The sequence below is a fragment of the Syzygium oleosum genome, unplaced genomic scaffold (assembly GCF_021117445.2).
Source record: "Syzygium oleosum isolate NSW1041296 unplaced genomic scaffold, Sole_v2.1 Sole_v2.01, whole genome shotgun sequence".
Classification (NCBI taxonomy): domain Eukaryota; kingdom Viridiplantae; phylum Streptophyta; class Magnoliopsida; order Myrtales; family Myrtaceae; genus Syzygium; species Syzygium oleosum.
This window is the reverse complement of record NW_026607485.1, coordinates 2,889,417-2,915,140: the sequence shown is the minus strand read 5'-3', so window position 1 is coordinate 2,915,140 and position 25,724 is coordinate 2,889,417. Positions and strand designations below refer to the sequence as shown.

The following is a 25,724-nucleotide window of genomic DNA, read 5'->3' as shown; positions in this document are numbered from 1 at the left end:
TTCTCCAAATATCTTGAAGTTTTACATACTTTAATTTCAGAATTTTTGGACTTGATATGAGTAGTACGACGGCCTAATTTCCGGATCGTGTAAAACTGCCCAGAATGGGTATTTCGGTGATGTTCACACTTTCTTTATTTTATACAAGCTTTTCTAGGCCGATTTTGGAAAAGTTTCCTTCACAAAAGTTGTTGAGAACTTCTTTTTCTATAACATACATAAATTTGGGAATTTTTCGAGATTGTTATACGTGTTTTGTCATGGAAACCCTTGGAAAATCTTGAGAACTAAGCATGATGCGGGTTGTGATTTTAGTGCCAATGAGTCTATTTTGTGTGACCCGATTGGCCCGAATCAATTACGCAAGAAACCAGCAAATCCAAAAGGCTCTAGGGAGTCCACGGTCTGGAAAAGTTTAGAAGAGGCTAGAAGATAAGGCTTTGACATTGTCAAAACTTCTCCTTCAAGCTTCCATTATTGAGGTTCATTAATGACATTAAATGGCCCTTGACTTAGAAGCCCCATTTATGATGACAAGCCTTAATTAGTTGGACTTTGGAGGCACCATCATCATGACATGCATTAATGGCCTAGAGTGATGACCAAGAAAGAACTTCTATAAATAGGGAGAGAGAGAGAGAGAGAGAGAGAGAGGGAGAGCCTCAGGTGAAGCCCTCCTCCCTCACGCCACTTCCTCTCTCAAGTTCTCACGCCATCACCATCTCGCTTCTTGCTTGCTTCTTTGCTTCTTGTTCACGCCGAGAAAGAGAGGGAGAGAGAGAGCTCACTGACTAGCCCGTGTCTCTCCTTGTTGTTCGGTCAATAGGAAGCCACGTTCAAGGCCTGTGTGTTCGTGTTCAAGCCCGAGAACCGCCGAGACTCCCGTGTTCCTTTCTTGTTCTAATTCTATTCCGTTGTGTAAGTAAACTTCCTAATAACGAGAAAGGAAGTTGTGATGCGTTGTGACACGGTTTGCTTGGACCGTTTCTCGGTCGTTTGGTTGGTCGTAGTTGGTTCAATCCCTTGATTTGATCATGTTTCATGTTTGATGTTTGTCTTGAGCTAGAACCGAGATTTGGCTAGTAAAGTGCACACGTTATAGCCATGCGTGGTGTTCTCTTGTATGAACTTTGCTATTGATCTGCCATTGATGCGGGTGTGGAAAGAGCCGACTTATGTTAACGGCGATCCTCTCGTCCTCGCTTGATATTAGTAGATTTACTTGTTGAGTCTCCCTAACTCATCCCCTGTTGTTTCTTTTTCAGGTCCGAAGAATGGCGTCTCCCTCGACCCGGTTTGGCAATCCCGTGGAAATAAGAGCTGAAGTGCTCACCATGATAGATACCCGAGAAGGCCGAGCCTACCGCCGGATCATGACGTATGTGATGGTCGATGAGGGCCTAACGGACTTGGTGCCTCACTCGTACGTAGCATGGCATGGCTACACTGACGGAGAATGGGTTGGACCCCTACGTGGGTTCAATGGACCTTTTGGCGGTGTAGGCGGGCCGGCTCCGGGGCATGCCACGGGTGGGGTGTAGATCGGCCATGCGGACGGGAAGTGGGGAGGAGATGTGGATGGAGTTAGAAGCGAGAAGATGAAGTAGAGGGGATAGGACCACCCAAGCCAAGTTTTGCTATTCATAGTCGGCTAGGAATGGATGAGCCTCTAGAATATGCGTGTGAAATATGTGTTGTTTGCTATAGCCCGAAGGGCTTGTTAAAATATGTTTGCATGCACCGTAAACATAAGGTTTGCTCATGATGCTGCTTGTCTAAATTTCGCTGTTGTTCTGAATGTGATTGTCCCGAAATTATGCTTCCGCTTGTGTGTAAAGAAAAATAATAATGAACGGGACGTCACGTTAATGACCCCGAGGTAGGGGCGTCACAATGTGTCGGGGGAAAAGGACGAAAATATAAAGAAATTCTACAATTCTACATTCTCTCTTTCGCTTTAAATTATTCTCAACTAAATAAATTATGTCGTTTGATCCTTCACACTTTTAGGTGCTAAAGTTCCATGCATAGGACGCCCACGAGTCCAGATGGAGGCGAATGGCCTCGATTGGCCCTTCTTGAAGTCGCGACCACGGTGGGCCGGCCAATCAAACTCAATTGTCTAAGTGTATCTAGGATAAAGTGGAAGAATTTTCACACCTCGATTCCACCTTGAAAGGGTAATAACACAGCCGTCCTCTTACCCTAAGGATGCAGCCTAAAACAAAAACCAAACGTTCACAATACACACACACATCTATATATCTAATAAAATAGGGAGTTGGTTTTGGTATTAAAATTTCTAAAATCTATTAAAGAGGATAGGGATAAAAACACCACAAGTGCATGAACTTTCGCACGACGCTCACTTGAGTGTCAATTTTTTTTCCCATCACTTGAGTGTCATAATTAATGTACGATGCTCACTTAAATGCCATAACTATATATCTAATTACTTGATGTCTATTTAACTTTTCAATCGATCACTTGAGTGACGTAACTTTTTAAAAACGTTCCCCACAAGTGCCATGCCACGTCAGATTTTCAGCACTTGAGTGAACATTTTTTAAAAAATTTGGCACTTAAGTGATCAATTGAAAATTGTGACCCTCAAGTGAACGTTTTTCTAGAAATTATGGCACTTAAGTGGTTGAAAAAAAAGTTATAGCACTCAAGTGAGCGCCATATGAAAGTTATGACAATTGTAGTGTCCTTATTTCAAGAGGATGTGTACATCTCAAAACTCAAATAAACCCAACAACTATCATCACACATCGCAACTCATACCCAACCGTGCCCAAAATCCAACTAACGAAATCCTCATTAATATCTCTCTCGTCCTATTTGCCTGTGACATCCCAAAATTCCATTCACTAGTTTAACGAACGTACGTAACGGAACGTTACGTGGGAATTTAAATAATCGACGACGAGCTACGGAAGTGTCAATTTTGGAAGACGCAGACGTTATTATGAAATTACCGTACCATTGCCTTGTCAACCACCGCAAGACCATCTTGACTTCTCAATGTCTTCCGTGCACATTATCCATTTTAGTCACGTTTTCCTCTCGAGTCAAATTTCATGCACACCAATTCCATGTGCCATGTTGCTGTTATCTTTGTTTGTATGCCACGTTGGAAGCGTTTTCCCCAATCCACACCACCAGTACACTTATTCATTCGGTCACCTCCCTCATCACCGCCACTCACCCTTTTCTTCATGCCACACTTGACCCCCTTCCACCATCACAGCCAGCTACTCCCTTGCATCACCCCAGCCAGCTGTCCATTTGTTTTCTTCAGTCAACAATTATTCTGCCATTCTAAGTCTCCACGCCACTTGCTTTCTATCACTAACAGCATCATCATCACCACCGCCCAGCTGTCCCATATTTTTCTCCAGTCAACAAAATTCTGCTCTTCCTCAGTTGACCGGCGAAGGAGATCAGTCCAGCAAAGCCCCCAAGTCTTTGATTTTTCAAAGACTTTCGCCGACTTAGTAGTCTTCTTCATCTTCTTAGTCCTCTGCCCTTCTAATTCTCTACCGCCCAAAAAAAAAACAGAACAACCCCCTCTATTTATCATTTTCTGTTCTGATCGTTTCTTTTCCCCCAACACCATCACATACCGTTTTGTCCTCCACGACACTACAAAAAAAGCCGGGTTTTGCCACGAATTTTGCCACGAAAAATTGCGACAAAATTCGTGGCAAAATGAATTTGCGACGAAATTAGCGACGGAAAAAAATTCGTCGCTAATAGGCCGTCGCAAAATTTTGCCATGGAAAATTCCAATTTTCGTGGCTAATTTGCGACGAATTTTTTTCGTCGCAAAATTCGTCGCTAATTATTCGTGGCAAAATTCGTGGCTAATTTTGCAACGAAAAATAATTCGTCGCTCATTATTCGTGGCAAAATTCGTGGCTAATTTGCCACGAATAATATTCGTGGCAAATATCCGTGGCTAATTTGCCACGAATATTTTCCGTCGCAAATATCCGTGGCTAATTTGCCACGAATATTATTCGTGACAAGAATCCGTCGGTAATTTGCCACGAGATCTATTCGTGGCAAAAGTCGTCGCTATTATTTTGATTTATTTTTTGGTCGCGAAATTGCGACGAAATATTTTCATGGCAAAAAGTCGTTGCTAATTATCACGTGGCTAATAAAAAAAAAAAATTTTCGACAAGTTTATTCGTGGCTAATTTGCCACAAAAAAATTTGTGGCTAAATTCGTGGGTAATTTGCCACTGGAATTATTCGTGGCTAATTTGCCACTGGAATTATTCGTGGCAAAATTTGTGGCTAATTTGCCCGACATTTTTTTTTTTATCAGTATTTTGCCACGAAAAATTTTGACTATTGCGGCGCGGCCGACATTAATCGAAAACAAATTTGGCGACGAATTTTAATGAATACTTTAGCGACGAATGTTGTTTAGGAACGATTTCGATTTGAAATCTGATTAACATTGATAGAAAATCACAATCAAGACAAGAACAAACCCCAAAAAGAAAGAAATGAAACAATGTTCTAAATTAGCGAGTTCGCAAACCGTTGTGGCAAACTATTGATCTTGCCAAGAAGTTCTTTCACGTTGTGGCAAACCATTGCGGCAAACTATTGATTTCCAAGAATCGAAGTCCTATCCATTCAGCGCAAACATCACAATATCAAACTCCTAACCCCTGCTAATTTTTTCACATCTATTCAACAGCAGAAGCACAAAGCAGAAGCACAAAGATATAAGTACCTCTTGGAAATTTAAACTAGCAAGGATCATCATCATCATCATCATCATCATCATCATCATCAGGAATCTCACTATCATCACCTACTGGATTAGTAGGAGGTACAGGAGGACCGTCATCAGCTTCGAGGTTGAGGTGTTGCATGATCAATTGCAAACGTTGGTTCACTCCTTTCATTTCTTCGTCTTTCTGTACAAGTAATTGTTTCATTTCTTCGTCTTTCTGTACAAGTAACTGTTTCATTTCTTCATCCTTCTATACCAATAATTGTTTCAAGCGGTTCAATTCTTGGTCCGTTCGCTCCTCGTGTTGTGCCCTTAAAAAAGCCGCACTGGAGGATGAAGTTGCAGCAGCCGGCATTCTGTACATCCTTGACAAGGATCCCATCCCAAATATTTGACCTCTTCTCATTCCACCCGATGCCTCCATCCATAATGCCATATCACAACCGATGGCTCGGACGCAGCAAAGACTATCACCATCACCATCACCATCACCATCACCACTAGCAGCGGCCGTGCTCATTACAAGTTCATCATATTTGTCCTACATTAACAATATTAATAAAAATTAAAAAAAACTTCATATATATAAATACAAAATATAACCTTACATACCTTAATAACTTTTGCTCGATTGCCGGTCCATGTCTTATCTTTTTTCTGAAAGGTGCGTTCAAATGTAGCCATAAATGTTGGTTCCGTCCGCAATTCATCCGCCTACAAAATATAAACATAAATGAAATGAGTAATTATTGATTTAACTTTACAACATGTTTAAAAGACTTACCATTCTTTTTCTATGCTCCCCGATATTAATAGAGCCCCCAGCATATGTGGCAGACCCTTCACTAGAACTAGAAGCTCGATTATGCTTATTAATTTCACTGATTTGCTTATGCTTTTCGGTGTCCCAAATTCTTTTGATTTCCGCCCAATTGTCAGCTGTAATAAAATCCGGCTTTTCTTGTCTTCTCTTTGCTCTATTCATCACATTTCGCATGTGATCACCGGCTTTCTTCTTAAAAATTCTTTTAACTTCTTTCTCTTCCGCTTCATCCCACCCGAACTTCCGCCGCAAGCAATCAATAGAAAAATAATTGTACGCTCGATGCTAAATCGAACTTAGTTTGTGAGGAAATAAAAGGACAAAACTTACCTTGAACTCATTCCACCACAATTCCTTTACTTCTTTTGGAGCAGTGGTCCAACTACTAAACTGCCCCATCCAATAGTTATCGATTATTTTATTAAGTCTCCTCACAACACGCGTAGAATCTGTGAATCTGCAAACGGGTTATAACTTATTTCAACATACGTAACATCCGTAAAGCATACAGACAATTCAGTTGACATCCATAATAATTCACATATATTTAAAAAAATGAAATACTTACGAATCTCCAAATGGGGCTATCATGAATCGGGTATCTTCTTCATAATTCGAGTGTTGCGTTGAAGAAGAAGGTGGAACCAAAGGCGATGGAACTGAAGTAACTTCAGTTCGCATTTGAGGGTCGGAGGAAGGGCCAATGTGTCCATGTACTAGTTGAGGGTTAGATAAAAGGGCAAGGGCAGGGGAAGCGGAAAGGGATGGGGATGAGGACGAGGAAGAGGAAAGGCCTGATCTTCTTTGTGAAGAATCATCACGACGCATGTGACCTCCACGTTTATACTAAAAGGTGCAAGGTTAGACAAAAATAAAGAAAATTATGAACATATATTAAGGACACATAATGACGTACGTCGTGAAGCTTACCATTTTGTTATTGAGAGCAAGAGAGATGGCCCCTGAAAAAAAGGAAGCTGTCCGGAAATGTCTACGAGCTAAATTTCTGGTCCTACAACGGTAAAAAAGGAAGAACTCATCTAGCTAGTCAGGGTCATCAAATTTTCAGTTAATTTCTGTAATTCGACTTGTTTTAAAATTTAATTGCATGTTTTGAAAGCCTTAGAAATTAATAAGTTACACTTTCACAACAAATTTTATGATGCAAGTAAATCACTAAGTTCTGTTCAAAATGAATATATCAACTTCAACAAGAAAATCAATAAATTTTTACCTCGAAGGGAGCCACTCCAGAAAACGCAAATGTGACGGAAATAGTTTTACCCCGATGGCCAAAGCTTCAACCTAGGCCAAAAAAGGTTTGGAAATAGTTTTCAAACCTAGATAATGATAAAATGACTCCGAAACGAAAAAAAAAAAAAAAAAAAAAAAAGCGGAAATGTCACGTAAAACACTATTCACCATAATCATTTTTTGCCAAAAAACCCATCTAAACGACTCCAAAAAGCCAAAAAATGGCTTGCGTCATAGCCATAGGCAGTGAATTTCGATCAGCGGGCCGTTTTCACTTGACCGACCAAATTTCAGCTCATTCCGACAACATTTCACCTTATTTCAACCGAATTTCAAACGAATTTCAACTAAATTTCAACCTAAATCCGACCAAATTTCAACCTAAATATGAGAAATTGATTATGTTTCGCTCTGCTTCGTGGGCGAACGAAACAGATTAGGTCCGTTTCGCCCACGAACAATCAAATTCGTGGGCGAAACAGAACAGAACCATTCTGCTTTCGCCCACGAACGTAATCAAATTCGTGGGCGAAACAACAAACCATTCTGTTTCGCCCACGAACAAATCAAATTCGTGGGCGAAACAGAATGGTTCTGTTTCTTTCGCCCACGAATTTGATTCTCGTCGTGGCGAAATGCACCCAATTTGTTTCGCACGTAAGCCAACACAACACCCAACACGTAAACGCCCACGAAAGCCAACACAAAAGGGCCGCCAGAAGCGCCCACGAATGGGTTTGTTTCGCACACGAATAGAACCAAATTCGTGGGCGAAACAGACCCAATCTGCTTCGGCCCACGAATGTAACGGCGTACCCAACACAAAAGGTAGAGTGCGTACCCAACACGTAAAATGTATGTATGCACCCAACACAAATGTAAGTATGTATGTACTCAACACGTGTTTACCAACACAGTGATTTGCACCCAACACGTAAGCTTCGCCCAACACATTAGCAGGCGTGCTTAGCGTATGTGCGTTGCAGGCGTGCGCAGGCGTGCATAAAAGCTGAAGCACAGAGCGTGGCCCAAACGTAGACCCAACACATACATTGAACAAGCATAAGCATAAGCAGACGCAAACGCCAAGAAATAACGGCGAAAAGCTGACCCAAATGTAAGCATACCGAATGTAGGCACTCGAACACTCTCTGACGCCGCCGAAGAACCCAATGTAAGGCACCGCGGCCGGGTGTCTCGCTTCCTGGCGTCCGCCGAAGAACCCAATGTGGCGCACCGCTACCGGGTGTCCTCGCTCCCGGCCGTCCCGCCGAAGAACGCCAAGAATCGCGCCGAAGAACCGCAACAGAGACAGAGAAGAGGGAGAAGACAGAGACAAACAAGATAGGTTCGCTCGTGAGAACAGAAAAGAAGAACCCTAATTTGTACTCGCTCATGAAGACGACGCCGTTTGGTGAATTTTCGCTGAAATTAACCACGGATTTAAAATCGTGGCTAAAATCGTGGCAAATTAGCCACGGATTGGAAATCGTGGCTAAATCCATGGCAAATTAGCCATGAATCTTATTTCGTGGCTAATTTGCCACGGATTTAGCCACGATTTCCAATCCGTGGCTAAATTGCCACGATTTTAGCCACGAATTGTTATTATATCGCGGCAAATTCGAATCGAAATATAAAATTGTCGCAGTAATTTTGGGGTCTTTTTCAAATTCGTAGCAAAAATCCGTGGCAAATTTGCCACGGATTTTTGCCACGAATTTCCTCAAAAAGCTTGCACACGATTTTTTTTTTTAAAAAAAATATCCGTGGATAAAATCTGTGGCAAATTTGCCATGGATTTTTGCCACGGATTTCCTAAAAAAGAATACAATAGAATTTTTTTTTTAAAAAAAATCCGTGGAAAAAATCCGTGGCAAATTTGCCACGGATTTCCTGAAAAAAGAAAAGAATACAATATAAATTTTTTTTTAAAAAAAATCCGTGGCAAATTTGCCACGGATTTTTTCCACGGATTTCCTAAAAAAGAATACAATATAATTTTTTTTTTAAAAAAATCCGTGGCTAAAATCCGTGGCAAATTTGCCACGGATTTTTGTCACGAATTTCCTAAAAAAGAATACAATATAAATTTTTTTTAAAAAAAATCCGTGGCTAAAATCCGTGGCAAATTTGCCACGGATTTTTGCCATGAATTTCCTAAAAAAGAATACAATATAATTTTTTTTAAAAAAAAATCCGTGGCTAAAATCCGTGGCAAATTTGCCACGGATTTTTGCCACGAATTTTCTGAAAAAGAATACAATATAATTTTTTTTTAAAAAAAATCCGTGGCAAATTTGCCACGGATTTTTGCCACGAATTTTTTTAAAAAGAATACAATATAAATTTTTTTTTAAAAAAATCCGTGGCAGATTTGCCACGGATTTTTGCCACGAATTTCCTAAAAAAGAATACAATATAATTTTTTTTTTAAAAAATCCATGGCTAAAATCCGTGGCAAATTTGCCACGAATTTTTTAAAAAAGAATACAATATAAATTTTTTTTAAAAAAAAATCCGTGGCTAAAATCCGTGGCAAATTTGCCACGGATTTTTGCCACGAATTTCCTAAAAAGAATACAATATAATTTTTTTAAAAAATCGTGGCTAAAATCCGGGCAAATTTGCCACGGATTTTGCCACGAATTTCCTAAAAAGGGATACAATATAAATTTTTTTTAAAAATCCGTGGCTAAAATCCGTGGCAAATTTGCCACGGATTTTTGCCACGAATTTCCTAAAAAAGAATACAATATAATTTTTTTTTTTAAAAATCTGTGGCAAATTTGCCACGAATTTTTTAAAAAAGAATACAATATAAATTTTTTAAAAAATCCGTGGCTAAAATCCGTGGCAAATTTGCCACGGATTTTAGCCACGGATTTCCTGAAAAAGAATACAATAGATTTTTTGTTTAATAACAAATCCGTGGCTAAAATCCGTGGCAAATTTGCCACGGATTTTTGCCACGAATTTCCTAAAAAAGAATACAATATAATTTTTTTTTAAAAAAAATCTGTGGCTAAAATCCGTGGCAAATTTACCATGAATTTCCTAAAAAAAGCCTAAATCATGCGTACGGCCTTTGTTTACGAAATCCGTGGTAAATTGCCACGGATTTTTGCCACGAATTTCTTAAAATTAATTTTTGGCTTTTCATGAAAAATTACTTAGCCTTGTGAGTGGGATTTTTTCATGAAATTCGTGGCTAAATTTCGTGGCAAATTTTCCACAGATTTTAGCCACGAATTTCATTTCTACTGTCCCACACTCGCGTAATTCATTTTTTTTTTCCGGACAATGACGTTTCATTAACAATAATAGCAATAATAATATTCAACAACAATTACAATAATAATAATAATAATAACTACAACAACAACAACAACAATACTAATAATTACGGCAACAACAACAATAATAAATATGACAACAACAATAAACTTTGTCATAATAATAATAATAATAATAATTACGACATAATTAGTAAAAAGTCTCAAAAATCTAAATCTTCGTCTTCACCTTCGTCTTCATTTTGATCTTAATCTTCTTGTTCAAAGCATCATCGTCATCATCGCCGCCGCCATCATCGCCATCATCATCATCGCCATCGTCGCCGCATCATCATCATCATCATCATCATCATCGTCCGAAAATCAGCTTCTGCAACACCTTCTAAATTTGATTCGCGAATTTCAGTTACATCTACATCTATCATTGCTCCACATGGATCTCGTAGAGTAGGAATGTTATATTCCTCGCCTTGAACCGCATTATAAACTTCCTCTTCTTGATATGTCAGTATCCTTCCAAGTGTTCCTCGATTTTTCTTCGTGCTTTGGTTTTACATACAGCCCACCAATCAGCTTTGTCACGTTTCAAACTAGGATATGATGCATAATATACTTGAATTGCTTGTTGTGCCAACACAAATGGTTCATATTTCTTATACCTTTTCTTGTGATTTATTTCAACCAAATTAAACTTCGTATGTACCTTCGTTCCTTTGACGGGGTCGAACCACATGCACTTAAATAACACAACCCGCATTAATGGTCCGGGGTACTCTATCTCGATGATTTCATCCAACAAGCCATAAAAATCATCTTTTGAACTACCACAATTGGATGACCGAACACACACACCACTATTCATTGTGGCTTTTTCCATTCCATATTCTCGAGTGTGAAAATTGTACCCGTTTATGAAATATGCTGGCCAACTTCGTATGCTTGACTGTGGACCCCATGACAGATAATATAGTAATCCTTGCTCTTCAACTTGATCATGATTACTGTGAACCTAAGATTACACACGCAAAGTCAATAATATATATTTAAATGATGTATAAAATATTAATAACTTGGTTTTGGTCTATAGGCAACTTACATATGTTTTGAACCATGCTGCAAATTGTTCATCGCATAAACGGTCGAACTCTTTTGGTGGTAGTCCATACATTGAATTTTGAAAAATCCTATTAACAATTTACATTTAAATATTAGTAAATATTTGACACGCAATACATATATTTGCAAAAATATACACTTACTGGAAGTATGGCTCCACTTCTGGACAGTTCAGTAAAATATAGGTATGGGCTGCCTGCCGTTCTTCGCCTGTTAAGCAACGAAACTGACATGCGCCGCTTGGTCGACCGAGATAATTGAAAATAGAGAATGATTTGCAATTGGGATCGATGGGACCCTCATCATTTCTTCCTGCTCTCCGCCTCTTGCACTGCACGTGCGGCTCAAAATAGTATGATGCAAATGTTGTCACTTCTTCCACAATATATGCATTACAAATTGAAGCTTCAACACATGCCTTATTCTTCACTTTTTTCTTCAAATGATATAAGAACCTTGTTGCAATAGAAAGAAGTTTATCGAACATAATATATAATAAAGTATTTTGAATTTTATTTTGAAAAAATTTTACCTCTCAAATGGATACATCCATCGAAATTGGACGGGACTCCGCAACTTTAGCCTCATAAGGCAAGTGAACTAGAGATGCTTCATTGAATCAAAAACGCCTGGAGGAAATATCCTTTCTAAATTGCAAAGAATAATTGGAATGTCTCTCTCCAGTTTCTCCATGTGTGATACTTTTAACACTGTTGAGCAAATATCATGGAGGAAATTACTTAACTCTGTAATGGCGCCCCATACAAAGTTTGGTAGAAGTTCCTTCAAAGCTATTGGAATTAGTCTTTCCATAAATATGTGACAATCATGACTCTTTAATCCTGTCAACTTGCATTCGTTCAAATCAACACATCTCCCGACAAACGACTCGTCTCTGCTCCTTATCCAATGTATAAACTGCTTTTGGTTTTGGTCCCCTGCTGCTTGCATCCACATCTAATGTTGGCCGATCACAAATATCTCTCATATCTTTTCTTGCATTCAAGTTGTCTTTTGTTTTTCCCGTGACATCCATCACAGTATTTATGACATTGTCGAAAACATTCTTTTCAATGTGCATAACGTCAAGATTATGATGAATAAGATGAGCTTTCCAATATGGTAGATCCCAAAATATACTGCGTTTAGTCCACTTATGTGCACTTCCGTACGCAATAGTTGTGCCATGAGGGTTTTCAACAACAGTTGGAAAGTCCCGCACTCGCCTCCCATATTTGATCACCAATCAACCTCAATGGTGGAGGAGTTCTTTCAATCCTATTCTTGATGAACTCTTTTTATTCCTTCCGAATGTATGATTCATCGGCAAAAATTGTCTCGAGACAATCAAAATAGCAAGGCTTCTTACCATGTCTTAATCAATGACTTCGACATCTCCAAACATATCGGACATCCTAAGATCCCAAACTCCATCCGGATAACATTCCATAAGTGGAAAGTCATTTATCGTCCAAAGAAGAGCAGCCTTCATTACAAATGTTTGATTAGTAGAAACATCATACGTAACGACACCTTCATTCCATAGCCGTTGTAACTCTTCAATCAATGGTTGCATATAAACATCTATCAACTTTTTCGGATTTTGCGGCCCTGGTCCACGATCAATGTCAAAAACATATAAGGTGTCTTCATGCACATACCGGGTGGAAGATTGTACGGAGTTAAGATAACTGGCCAACATGAATAACTTTTCCCTGATTTTCCAAATGGGGCAAATCCATCAGCACAGAGACCTAACCTAATATTTCGAGACTCTATCGCAAATTCAGGGTATGTTCTATCAAAATGTTTCCATGCCTCTGCATCTGAAGGATGACACATTAGACCCTCTTCTCTTTCATGATTTGCATGCCAAGTCATGTGTTCAGCAGTGGCTTGAGACGCATAAAGCCTTTGTAATCTGGGGATTAAGGGCAGATAAAACATTTGCTTGCATGGTCTACGCTTCTGATTACGACCTTGCCTCATGTTCCTGTTAATCTTGTACCTAGGTTGGCTACAGAATTTGCAAGATTCTGCATTTTCGTCATCTCTCCAATATAACATACAACCCCTGCTACATACATCAATCCTTTCAACTGGAAGACCTAAGTTATCCACTAACTTCTTCATATCGTAAAAATCACTTGGCATTATGTTATCAGGAGGCATTGCTTCTCGCATTACTTCAACAAAAGAGTTAAAGCAATTCTCAGACACATTATGCTCTGCCTTGATATTTAACAATCTTGTTGTCGCTGATAACTGAGTATGATTGTCACAACCTGCCCATAAAGGTTCATCTGCTGCTTTCAACACTTCCCAGAACTGATTAGATGGAAACGTTTCATTACACACATTCTCATCAAAACCTGTTACTCCTATCTCTTCAAATTGTTCAAGTCTTGGAGTAAAACTAGTACTTGCATGGTTTGGATCCGAATTATGACCAGCTGCATCAATCACCATCCTCTGGTATGGGTTCATTTGGTCATAATAGCTACATTCTTCCCTAACTGAAAATTGGTCACTTATTCGATATCCTTCATCAGATATAAATGATTCACCATGACAAGTCCAATTATAGTAGTTCGGAGTAAACCCAAATCTACAAAGATGTTCTCTAACTGTATCACATACATGAAATTTACCATTACTGCACTTTCTACACGGACACCTTAACTTATTTCCATCCATCAACTCATATTTACTACTAGCAAAGTCCAAAAATAGTTCCAACCCAAGATTTAAACTCATCGGTCAATCCTCGACGTCCAGTAAGTTCTTATTATACATCCAAGCCCCGTCTCTTTGCATTGTCTATATAAAAATAACAAAATCTCGTAAAATATTAATGCCAAAAAATTTTCGATATTAAAACCATAAAATTCTAAAAATTAAAATTTTATTTTTGCCTAAATAAATTATTTTGAAATTGAAAAAATTAAAACAATTGACTTACCCAAGTATTTGACTGAAATCTTTGTAGTACAAAGTGCTCAATTTGATGAGAATTGCAACGTTCACTTCATCCGCGAGACTTTCAAACGAATACGTACCTACAAAAAAAAATTGACTTCAGATTTTATTTTTTTATAATAATTTTTTTCCCCAATTTTTTTAATAATTTTTTTTTCGAATTTTTTTCCCAAATTTTTTTCCTTCATTTTTTCTCCGGTCGCCGATCCGGCGACCGGCCGGCGAGTTGGACCTCGCCGGCCATGGCTGATCTCGGACCTCGCCGCCGATCCGGACCTCGCGGCGAGGTCAGCCGCCGCCGCGACCTCCTCGCGGCGAGGTCCAGGCGCGCCATGGCCGCCGACCTCGCCGCGAGGTCCAGGCGGCGCCATGGCCGCTCGACCTCGCCGCCCGGATCCGGGCGGCGAGGTCGAGCTTGGGCCTCGGCGCCCGATCCGGGCGGCGAGGTCGAGCTTGGGCCTCGCCATGGCCGCCGCGAGGTTCAGCGGCGGCCATGGCGAGGTCGAGCGGCCATGGCCGCCGCTGGACCTCGCGGCGAGGTCGAGCGGCCATGGCCGCCGCCGACCTCGCGGCGAGGTCGAGCGCGGCCCCATGGCGAGGCCGCTCGGCCTCGCCCGATCCGGGCGAGGTCCAGCGCCCCGCCCATGGCCGGCGAGCCTCGCCGGTCGCCGCGTTTGACCGGCGACGGCGACGAAGTCGAAAAAAAAAAGAGAAAAAAACTCAATAAAATAACAAAAATTTGAAAATAGTTTTGCCGAAATTAATCACACCACTTACCAAAGAGAAAAGGTTCACCGAGATAGATTTTTGCGCGTGCGGAGAGATTTATCGAGAGGAAGGGATAACAAAGCAAATAGGGAGAGGAAGGGAGAATGCTAATAGGGATAAGAGGAATTAGCAGAGAGAGAGAAATTGGGTCTACAAGTAGAGGAGAATCAGCGACGAATAACAATTGTCGCTAATTCCGTCAGCAAAATAACCACGAATTTTTTTCGTGGTAAATTTCGTCGCAAATTAGCGACGACATTTATTTTTCGTCGCAAATTAGAAACGGAAAAATATTCGTCGGAAATTTGGTCGCAAATTAGCCACGAATTTTTTTTCGTGGCAAATTCCGTCGCAAATTAGCGACGACTATTTTTTCGTGGCAAATTCCGTCGCAAATTAGCCACGAATTATTTTTCGTGGCAAATTCCGTCGCAAATTAGCCACGAATTTTTTTCGTGGGAAAATCCGTCGCAAATTTTCCACGAATTTTTTTTCGTGGTAAAATTCGTCGCAAATTTGCGACGATTTTTTTTCCGTGGCAGATTCCGTCGCAAATTAGCCACGAATTTTTTTCCGTCGCAAAATTCGTCGGAAATTTGCGACGAATTATTTTTCGTGGCTAATTTGCGACGGAAAATATATTCGTCGCAATTAGCCACGAAAAATAATTCGTCGCAAATTTCCGTGGCTAAACCCTTGTTTTTTTGTAGTGCGAGCTGCCCAAGATCTTCACGCCGACGGAACCTTCGAACCGTGAACCGAGGAGCGCGACCAGAGAGCTGAAAAGCTCGGCGACATCCCCATCTTCCGCGACAACCGTCCTCGCGAGCCGACGTCAAGGCAAGTGAAATTCTGCCTCCCTATAATAGATCGGAATGGGTTGCATGTTGGCGTGGGTTTAGGATATTGATGGAAATGGATGGTGGTGATGGAAATTAGCTGCTGGTTTGGGTGTTTTTGAACACCAAATTCGTGTAGATCAAGTCATGAGTTATTCTTGAACTTGAGTTGTGATTTCCAGATTCGGTTTCTACTGGACCTTTACTGCTTTCTAATTTTTTAGAGATTTCTGTGGTTAGAATTTTGCAAGACTTCCTTCATGAAAGTTGTTCAAAACATCTGGAAGTATAACATATTTTAATTTCAGAATTTTTGAAGTTGTTTTGGGTAGCACGAACGCCAAATCTCTAACCCGTGCTTGACTGCCCAGGTGCTCTGTTTCAGTGACCTTTCCACATTCTTGAATTTTTATAAAATTTTCTAGAATGATTCTGAACAAACTTCCTTCACAAAAGTTTTTGAGGATGTCTTTCTCTACAACATATTTAAATTTTAGAATTTTTGGAGAGGATTTGGATACTGAAATGAACTCATTTTAAGAGTCAAGGATTCTGTCCCGATGAACAGTTTTTAGTCTGACTTTAAGCTCCCGAACGAGGCATTTAAAGAAATAATTAGACTTTGAATCCTTCATGAAAAATGTTTATCAAGGTGTCTTCGGTGCAAAATTCTAACCACAGAAATCTCTACAGAATTGGAAAGCAGTAAAGGTCCAGTAGAAACCGAATCTGGAAATCACAACTCAAGTTCAAGAATAACTCATGACTTGATCTACACGAATTTGGTGTTCAAAAACACCCAAACCAGCAGCTAATTTCCATCACCACCATCCATTTCCATCAATATCCTAAACCCACGCCAACATGCAACCCATTCCGATCTATTATAGGGAGCTAGAATTTCACTTGCCTTGACGTCGGCTCGCGAGGACGGTTGTCGCGGAAGATGGGGATGTCGCCGAGCTTTTCAGCTCTCTGGTCGCGCTCCTCGGTTCACGGTTCGAAGGTTCCGTCGGCGTGAAGGTCTTGGGCAGCTCGTGGAGGACAAAACGGTACGTGATGGTGTTGGGGGAAAAGAAACGATCAGAACAGAAAATGATAAATAGAGGGGGTTGTTCTGTTTTTTTTTTTTGGGCGGTAGAGAATGAGAAGGGCAGAGGAATAAGAAGATGAAGAAGACTACTAAGTCGGCGAAAGTCTTTGAAAAATCAAAGACTTGGGGGCTTTGCTGGACTGATCTCCTTCGCCGGTTGACTGAGGAAGAGCAGAATTTTGTTGACTGGAGAAAAATATGGGACAGCTGGGCGGTGGTGATGATGATGCTGTTAGTGATAGAAAGCAAGTGGCGTGGAGACTTAGAATGGCAGAATAATTGTTGACTGAAGAAAACAAATGGACAGCTGGCTGGGGTGATGTAAGGGAGCAGCTGGCGGTGATGGTGTAAGGGGGTCAAGTGTGGCACGAAGAAAAGGGTGAGTGGCAGTGACGAGGGAGGTGACCGAATGAATAAGTGTACTGGTGGTGTGGATTGGGGAAAACGCTTCCAACGTGACATACAAACAAAGATAACAGCAACATGGCACATGGAATTGGCTTACATGAAATTTGACTCGAGAGGAAAACGTGACTAAAATGGATAATGTGCACGGAAGACATTGAGAAGTCAAGATGGTCTTGCGGTGGTTGACAAGGCAATGGTACAGTAATTTCATAATAACGTCAGCGTCTTCCAAAATTGACACTTCCGTAGCTCGTCGCCGATTATTTAAATTTCCACGTAACGTTCTGTTACATACATTCGTTAAACTAGCGAATGGAATTTTGGGATGTCACACTCTCCCCACCTTATGAAATTCCGTCCTCAAAATTTAGGTCTTTACTTGTTCCTTCAAACAATTGTGGGTACCGAAGTCTCATCTCTTCTTCACTTTCCCATGTAGCTTCCTCATCACCATGATGTTGCCACAGAATTTTAACAAGAGGAATGGTTTTATTTCTGAGAGTCCGCTTGCCATGATCCAATATCCGTATTGGTCTCTCAATGTATTTTACCTTGTCGTCGACATCTATGGTCTCAAAATCTAGCACGTGTGAGGAGTCAGGCTTGTATTTCCTCAACATTGATACATGAAATACATCGTGTATATTAGAGAGCTTTGGTGGTAATGCTAACCGATATGCCAATTCTCCGATTCTCTCGAGTATTTCAAAAGGTCCTACAAACCCGGGACTCAATTTTCCTTTCTTTCCAAACCTTGATATACCTTTCATTGGTGATACTTTCAGGAACACATGGTCACCCACCTTGAACTCTAAGGGTCTCCGACGTCTATCGGCATAACTTTTCTGTCGACTTTAGGCGGTTTTGAGCTTATCTCGTATCAGTTTCACGGTTTCCATCATGACTTGTACTAATTCTAGTGCTGTCAACTTTCTCTCTCCTACTTCATCCCAACAGACTGGGGTCCTACAGGCTCTTTCATACAAGGTTTCAAATGGAGCCATCTGAATACTTTTCTGAAAGCTATTATTATATGCAAACTCCACTAAAGGTAGCTTCTCGTCCCAATTGCCTTTGAAGTCAATAACACAAGCACGTAACATATCCTCCAATATTTGTATCACCCGTTCTGATTGTCCATCTGTCTGAGGATGAAATGCAGTACTACACTGAAGCTTAGTCCCCAGAGCCACCTAGAGATTCTTCCAGAAGTTCGAAGTGAATCTTGGGTCTCGGTCTGACGTGATGGTCACAGGCACTCCGTGCAATCGCACTATATGTTTAATATATAAGTCTGCATACTTCTCAAGTGAATAGTCTATTCGTACTGCCAGAAAATGAGCAAACTTAGTCAAACGATCTACAATCACCCAGATGGAATCGTGACCACTTGATGTCCTTGGTAAACCTTGCACGAAATCCATTGTTATATGTTCCCATTTCCATTCGGGAATTTCTAAAGGTTTCAGCATTTTAGCCGATTTACGATGCTCTACCTTGACTTGTTGACACGTTAAACACCCTGCAAAATGTTTAGCTATATCCGACTTCATTCCATTCCACTAGTAATATTGACGAAGATTATGGTACATCTTCGTATTCCCGGGGTGAATACTATAATTACTCCAATGGGCCTCCGTCAAGATTTCCCGCTTTAATTCTTCATTGTCAGGCACGCATATGCGTCCACGGAATTTCACGACTCCTTCATCCGTTACGTGAAATTCTGACTTCTTTCCTTTCATGATTTCTTCCCAAACCTTTGAGATCTCGGGGTCCGTTTGCTGTAATGCTTTATTTCTTTGTATAATTACAGGCTCAACTGTCATCGTAGCCAATATACTGGAAAGATCATTAATCTCAAGTTTAAAGTCTGATTCTGAAGCCTTCTCAAGTAAACACCATTCCTTGACCATCAGATCGGCTACGGTCAAAGCAGACTTCCGACTAAGAGCGTCTGTCACTTTATTGGCTTTCCCGGGATGGTATAAAATTTCACAATCATAATCCTTTAATAACTACATCCACCTTCTCTGTCTCATATTTAACTCTTTATGAGAAAACAAATACTTCAGATTCTTATGATTTGTATAAATTTCAAACTTTCCTCCATATAGGTAATGTCTCCATATCCAAAATTTAGAATTTTTAAAGTTCATTCACTATTTATTTAAGTCTGATTTTAAAATTGGTGCAAGGCTGTCCAGTTTTACCAATTTATAAAGACTTACTATTTTCCATATGAAATTGTTGGAATCTCAATTTGATGTCTTCTGGAGATGAAATGTATAAACTCTGATCTTTCCAATGAGTCATGCTAGAGCTAGACCTTGATGTGGTTAGCCACGTGTCGTGGGATGTGTTGTTGACGATTAGTCAAGGCGGTGCTCTAGTGAACGAGACCGCGAATGCGACTTACGATATGTCCTACTAAAGTGGTAAACTGTGAATTATGTGATATTGAGAAAGGATGATTGTTGTTGACGAACTGTGTACTGCACGAAATGATTAGTTTGTGTGGGCTTGCTGGGTTATTAAATGCCGTCGATCAGTGAACCGACGATGCCCCGAGGAGCCGTAGGGAATGCGGGATGCCGTGGTCAGTGGACTACGATGCCTAGGATGAGAATGCCCTAGATGCCCCGGTAGTTTGATCGGGATGCCATGGTCAGTGGATCAAGAAGCCTGCGCGGGCCGTTGAAAATTCCGGCGTACACCGCGGCGGATCGGAGTGCGCACCGAATCCCGCTAGACGGGAGTTTTCCTCCTTGCGTGTCCGGCGAGCGCACCGGGCATGTGACTTGGAGTGAGATAATGATACCCAAGCAAGAGTGAAATTGTGTGTGTGTGTGTGTGTGTGTGTGTGTGTGTGAATCGTGCTATTGATTGTGATTGTGGAGTAAAGTATCTCACTTGAGATGGTTACTAACATAGGTACAACAAAATGTGTTTATTGTGATTAGTAAATCCAGCTAGAAGATTGTTATACTTATGCCTGTTGATATGCATTCTATTCTTGTTAATATAGGTTGACAGACATTTTACTTGTTGAGCCTAGCTCACTATTGTTGTTAACAACTTTTACAGATTTTTAGCTATGCCTATCCTACCCGCCTCCTCCTCAGTTAGCTATGGGGCCTCGATCGACTTCTCGGGACACCTGTCAGAATTCGAGATTCCTGATGTCCCCGGGATAGTGTTCGTGCGATGTATCTCAATATTGACCATAGATGTTAGGCCCCCCGTCTGATCTATATTGTTAAGTTTTTTGGCAGTGTATGCTCGTATTGGTGGGCGACTGATAGGGCCCCTATTGTACGTGTCCGACGACGAGCATGACGATGCTTCTAGTGGGGTGGATTGAGCTGTAGTTGGAGGATAGGGAGGATCATTTTTGGGACATGTGACCGACACTTTTTGGAATAAGGTCACGTGATAGGTGATACGCTTTTGATAGATGAAATTGTGAGTCTCATGTTGATAGGATAGTGATGGGAGTAGCACTGTACATAGTCTCCCTAGCATGAACTCACTCTTGTATCATCCATGTATATAAATAAAGAAATGTTGAAGTTCAGTGCCAATGATATCTTTATATTTTTGATTAGTTATTAATTCAAGATTTAAATGCTATTTTTAAAAAGAATGTTTCCGCGTGCGAACTCTTATAATCGCGTGAGCTTAGAATGACATATAGGAAGGGGCGTGCCTGGGATGCCACAGCCCTGTTCGAATGGTATCAGAGCTTAGGTTTACATTGGAGTGATAAGGTGAAGCTTGCATTGGAGGGATAAGGTTGGTTATATGGGAGTGATAAGGTGCTTTAGTGACGAACAAGCTAAGTTGTGTCTGCCCTAAGACTTCTAATGCATGTGTTTATTAGTATTGTGTTAGGGAGATACAAGTAACTATGGTTACTTATGTGATATAAATAACGTTTGTTACTTATTAGTTAGCTACGACAATTGATCATCCATAGTAACTGGTGATCAATTTGTAGAACTGGGCAATACAAGATGGTGAGGTTTGGTGCATCATCTTTTGGTGCCACTCAAGGAAGAGAACCTCGAGTAGATGGAATCCTGGAAGCATTGGCCAATGTAGGGGCATTGTTTGAGCAACAAGCCAAGCAGCAAGCGGTAATAGGGAATGGTGATCGCCGTGTGCAAGGACTTATTGAACAATTTCTGAAACTGAAGCCAAGTAAGTTTGCTGGAGTGGGAGACCCCAACGAGGCCGAAAGGTGGATATGTAGTTTGGAGAAAATATTCAACCTGTTGACTTGTACTGATACTGATAAGATACTTTTGGCTGAGTATCAACCGGAAAGAAATGCGGAACACTGGTGGAGAGCATCGAAAGAAGCAGTGTTTCCTATGGGTACGGAAATAGCTTGGGAGAAGTTTGTGGAGGCATTTTATGAGAAGTATTTTTCTGACCGTACGAAAGATCAGAAAATAGCAGAGTTCATACAGCTATGTCAGAATAATATGACGGTGGATCAGTACGAGGCTCAATTTTCTAAACTATCTAGGTTTGCGCCTCATATAGTGGAAAATAGAGAGGACAAACTTCAGTGCAAAGACAACTGCTGCCAATTCTAAGTCATGCGTCGGATAATTCAACTCATACGGTTTTAATTGCCTGGATGCATAAGCGATGATCTTCCCGTGTTGCATCAAAACACACCCAAGGCCCTTGTGGGAGGCGTCGCTATACACAACAAATCCTTTCGATCCATATGATATTGTCAGAATTGAGGCGGTAGTCAATTTTTTCTTAAGCTCTTGAAAACTTCGTTCACACTCGTCGTTCCATTCAAATTTCGTGTCCTTCCTCGTCAATTGAGTCAATGGACCAGTCAGACGTGAAAATCCTTCTACGAACCTCCGATAGTAACTAGCAAGTCCTAAGAAATTTCGAATCTCTATTACTGTCGTTGGTCTAGGCCAATTGACTATCGCTTCAATTTTAGCTGGGTCAACTATTATACCTTCTCCAATTATTATGTGACCCAGAAATGCTACTTAATCCAACCAAAATTCACACTTACTAAACTTCGCATACAACTTATGTTCTCTCAGAGTCTGAAGTGTAACCCTTAGGTGTCGTTCATGCTCTTCTAGTCCTTTCGAGTATATCAGAATATCATCAATGAAAGCTATAACAAACTGATCCAAATAGGGTTTAAACACTCTATTCATTAAATCTATGAATGCAGCTGGCGCGTTAGTCAACCCGAATGGCATTACCAAAAACTCATAATGTCAATATCGCGTCCTGAACGCCGTTTTAGGAATGTCTTCCTTCTTAATCCTGAGCTGATGATAGCATGATCTTAAGTCAATCTTTGAGAATACGGATGCCCCCTGCAATTGGTCAAATGGGTCATCAATCCTAGGCAAAGGATACTTGTTCTTGATCGTCATCTGATTCAATTGCCTATAATCAATGCAAAGACGCATTGATCCATCCTTCTTCTTTACAAATAAGACAAGTGCGCCCCATGATGATGCACTTGGCCGAATAAATCCTCTATCAAGCAATTCTTGTAATTGTACTTTTAACTCCTTTAGATCCGTTAATGCCATCCTATATGGGGCTTTCGAAATGGGCTCTGCTCCTGGGGCCAATTCTATAACAAATTCAACTTCTCGTTCCGGTGGTATTCCTGGCAACTTTTCAGGAAATACATCCGGAAATTCTTGGACCATAGAAATTTCCTCAAGTTTCAATTCATTCTTAACTTGATCCCTAACCATTGCTAAGTATCCTCAATAACCATTATTGAGGAGTCTATGTGCCTCGAGTGCTGAGATAAGTGGCAATGAAGAATTCATTCCATTCCCGACAAATTCAAAGCTAGGGTGATTTGGTGGGTTAAACTGAATCACCTTCTCATAACAATCTGCATTTGCCCATTGCTTACTAAGCCAATCCATTCCTATGATAACGTCAAAGTCGTACATAACTAAAACTACCAGATCTATCCTCTGATCCACTCCACCTATAGAGATCTTACAATCCTTACATGCCAATGTTGATAATATCATATCCTTTAGAGGTGTAGAGACACTCAAAGGCACTTCAAGCAATTCAGACTTCAATCCAACTAATCGCATAAATCTTGCAGATACAAAGGAATGCGTAGCACCTGTATCAAATAATGCGTATGCCAATTGATCACACAAGGAGAGCGTACCTGAAATAACAGTCTTGGAAGCTTCCGCTTCCTTCTGAGTGATCGCATACACTTTTCCTTGCATTGGAGGTCTTTGCAAATTCCTTGGTGGTGGTGCTCCGCCCTGAGTTGGTTGTTGTTGTTGCCGCACTGGCGGTGCACTAGGTTGTGGTCTCCCTTGAGGGCAATCTTTAACAACATGACCGAGTTGTCCACACCCAAAACACCTCTTTAGCATTGGACACGGCACATTCCCGTGTTGTCTCCCACACTGGCGGCAGTTTCCATTTGGGAATGACCTCTGCTCCATCGACTGGTTATTCCACGATCTCATGTTGTTGCGTCTCTTATTATGGACAAAAGAAGGTTTTCCAAACTGGAGGGGCCTTTTGCCAAATCTGACGTTATCCCGTGTGGCTTGATGACTTACCTTACCTTGTCCCATGGCCTCTAGTTCTCCTTTCATCAACTCCTATTCAATGAGTTGGGTACGTCTGCAAAGTACATTATAGTCCCTTATATCGAAGGGTACTAACTACTTTCTGATATCAGTCTTTGCAAGACTTCCTTCATGAAAGTTGTTCAAAACATCTGGAAGTATAACATATTTTAATTTCAGAATTTTTGGAGTTGTTTTGGGTAGCACGAACGCCAAATCTCTAACCCGTGCTTGACTGCCCAGGTGCTCTGTTTCAGTGACCTTTCCACATTCTTGAATTTTTATAAAATTTTCTAGAATGATTCTGAACAAACTTCCTTCACAAAAGTTTTTGAGGATGTCTTTCTCTACAACATATTTAAATTTTAGAATTTTTGGAGAGGATTTGGATACTGAAATGAACTCATTTTGAGAGGCAAGGATTCTGTCCCGATGAACAGTTTTTAGTCTGATTTTAAGCTCCCGAACGAGGCATTTAAAGAAATAATTAGACTTTGAATCCCTCGTGAAAAATGTTTAGCAAGGTGTCTTTGGTGACATATCCAAAATTTAGAATTTCTAAAGTTCATTCACTATTTATTTAAGTCTGATTTTAAAATTGGTGCAAGGCTGCCCAGTTTTACCAATTTATAAAGACTTACTATTTTCCATATGAAATTGCTGGAATCTCAATTTGATGTCTTCTGGAGATGAAATGTATAAACTCTGATCTTTCCAATGAGTCATGCTAGACCTTGATGTGGTTAGCCATGTGTCGTGGGATGTGTTGTTGACGATTAGTCAAGGCGGTGCTCTAGTGAACGAGACCGCGAATGCGACTTACGATATGTCCTACTAAAGTGGTAAACTGTGAATTATGTGATATTGAGAAAGGATGATTGTTGTTGACGAGCTGTGTACTACACGAAATGATTAGTTTGTGTGGGCTTGCTGGGTTATTAATTGCCGTCGATCAGTGAACCGACGATGCCCCGAGGAGCCGTAGGGAATGCGGGATGCCGTGGTCAGTGGACTACGATGCCTAGGATGAGAATGCCCTAGATGCCCCGGGAGTTTGATCGGGATGCCGTGGTCAGTGGATCACGAAGCCTGCGCGGGCCGTTGAAAATTCCGACGTACACCGCGGCAGATCGGAGTGCGCATCGAATCCTGCTAGACGGGAGTTTTCCTCCTTGCGTGTCCGGCGAACGCACCGCGCATGTGACTTGGAGTGAGATAATGATACCCAAGTAAGAGTGAAATTGTGTGTGTGTGTGTGTGTGTGTGTGTGTGTGTGTATGTGTGTGTGTATGTGTGTGTGTTGAATCGTGCTATTGATTGTGATTGTGGAGTAAAGTATCTCACTTGAGATGGTTACTAACATAGGTACAACAAAATGTGTTTATTGTGATTAGCAAATCCAACTAGAAGATTGTTATACTTATGCATGTTGATTTACATTCTATTCTTGTTAATATAGGTTGACAGACATTTTACTTGTTGAGCCTAGCTCACTGTTGTTGTTGACAACTTTTACAGATTTTTAGCTATGCCTATCCTACCCGCCTCCTCCTCAGTTAGCTATGGGGCCCCGATCGACTTCTCGGGACACCTGTCAGAGTTTGAGATTCCTGATGTCCCCGGGATAGTGTTCTTGCGATGTATCTCAGTATTGACTATAGATGTTGGGCCCCCTGTCTGATCTATATTGTTAGGTTTTTTGGCAGTGTATGCTCGTATTGGTGGGCGACTCATAGGGCCCCTACCGTACGTGTCCGAAGACGAGGATG

The 25,724-nt window shown here is 40.8% G+C and overlaps 3 protein-coding genes across 3 annotated transcripts; 1 reads left to right on the top strand and 2 right to left on the bottom strand.

Annotated features, from left to right (window-relative positions):
• Positions 1–10,637: 10,637 nt before the first annotated feature.
• On the bottom strand, positions 10,638–11,811 carry LOC130140520 (uncharacterized). Its single transcript, XM_056320106.1, has 4 exons — positions 11,781–11,811; positions 11,392–11,703; positions 11,229–11,316; positions 10,638–11,141 (listed from the first exon to the last, which is right to left on the bottom strand). The coding sequence occupies exons 1-4, from the start codon at positions 11,795–11,797 to the stop codon at positions 10,638–10,640; spliced, it is 921 nt and encodes a 306-aa protein (XP_056176081.1). The 5' UTR covers positions 11,798–11,811.
• Positions 11,812–21,351: 9,540 nt separating this feature from the next.
• On the top strand, positions 21,352–21,939 carry LOC115663377 (uncharacterized). Its single transcript, XM_030585386.2, has one exon. The coding sequence runs from the start codon at positions 21,352–21,354 to the stop codon at positions 21,937–21,939; it is 588 nt and encodes a 195-aa protein (XP_030441246.2).
• Positions 21,940–23,109: 1,170 nt separating this feature from the next.
• Positions 23,110–23,826, bottom strand: LOC130140508 (uncharacterized). The gene has a single exon (XM_056320061.1). It carries the CDS (start codon positions 23,824–23,826, stop codon positions 23,110–23,112), a length of 717 nt encoding a protein of 238 aa, XP_056176036.1.
• Between the last annotated feature and the right edge of the window lie 1,898 nt (positions 23,827–25,724).

Coding starts and splice junctions, on each gene's coding strand:
- LOC130140520 (XM_056320106.1), bottom strand. Junction 11,317..11,391: donor GAAGTGGAGCCATACTTCCA/GTAAGTGTATAT, acceptor AATTGTTAATAG/GATTTTTCAAAATTCAATGT. Junction 11,142..11,228: donor CAGCATGGTTCAAAACATAT/GTAAGTTGCCTA, acceptor GTGTAATCTTAG/GTTCACAGTAATCATGATCA.
- LOC115663377 (XM_030585386.2), top strand. CDS start 21,352: ATGGTGAGGTTTGGTGCATCATCTTTTGGTGCCACTCAAGGAAGAGAA.
- LOC130140508 (XM_056320061.1), bottom strand. CDS start 23,826: ATGGAGCAGAGGTCATTCCCAAATGGAAACTGCCGCCAGTGTGGGAGA.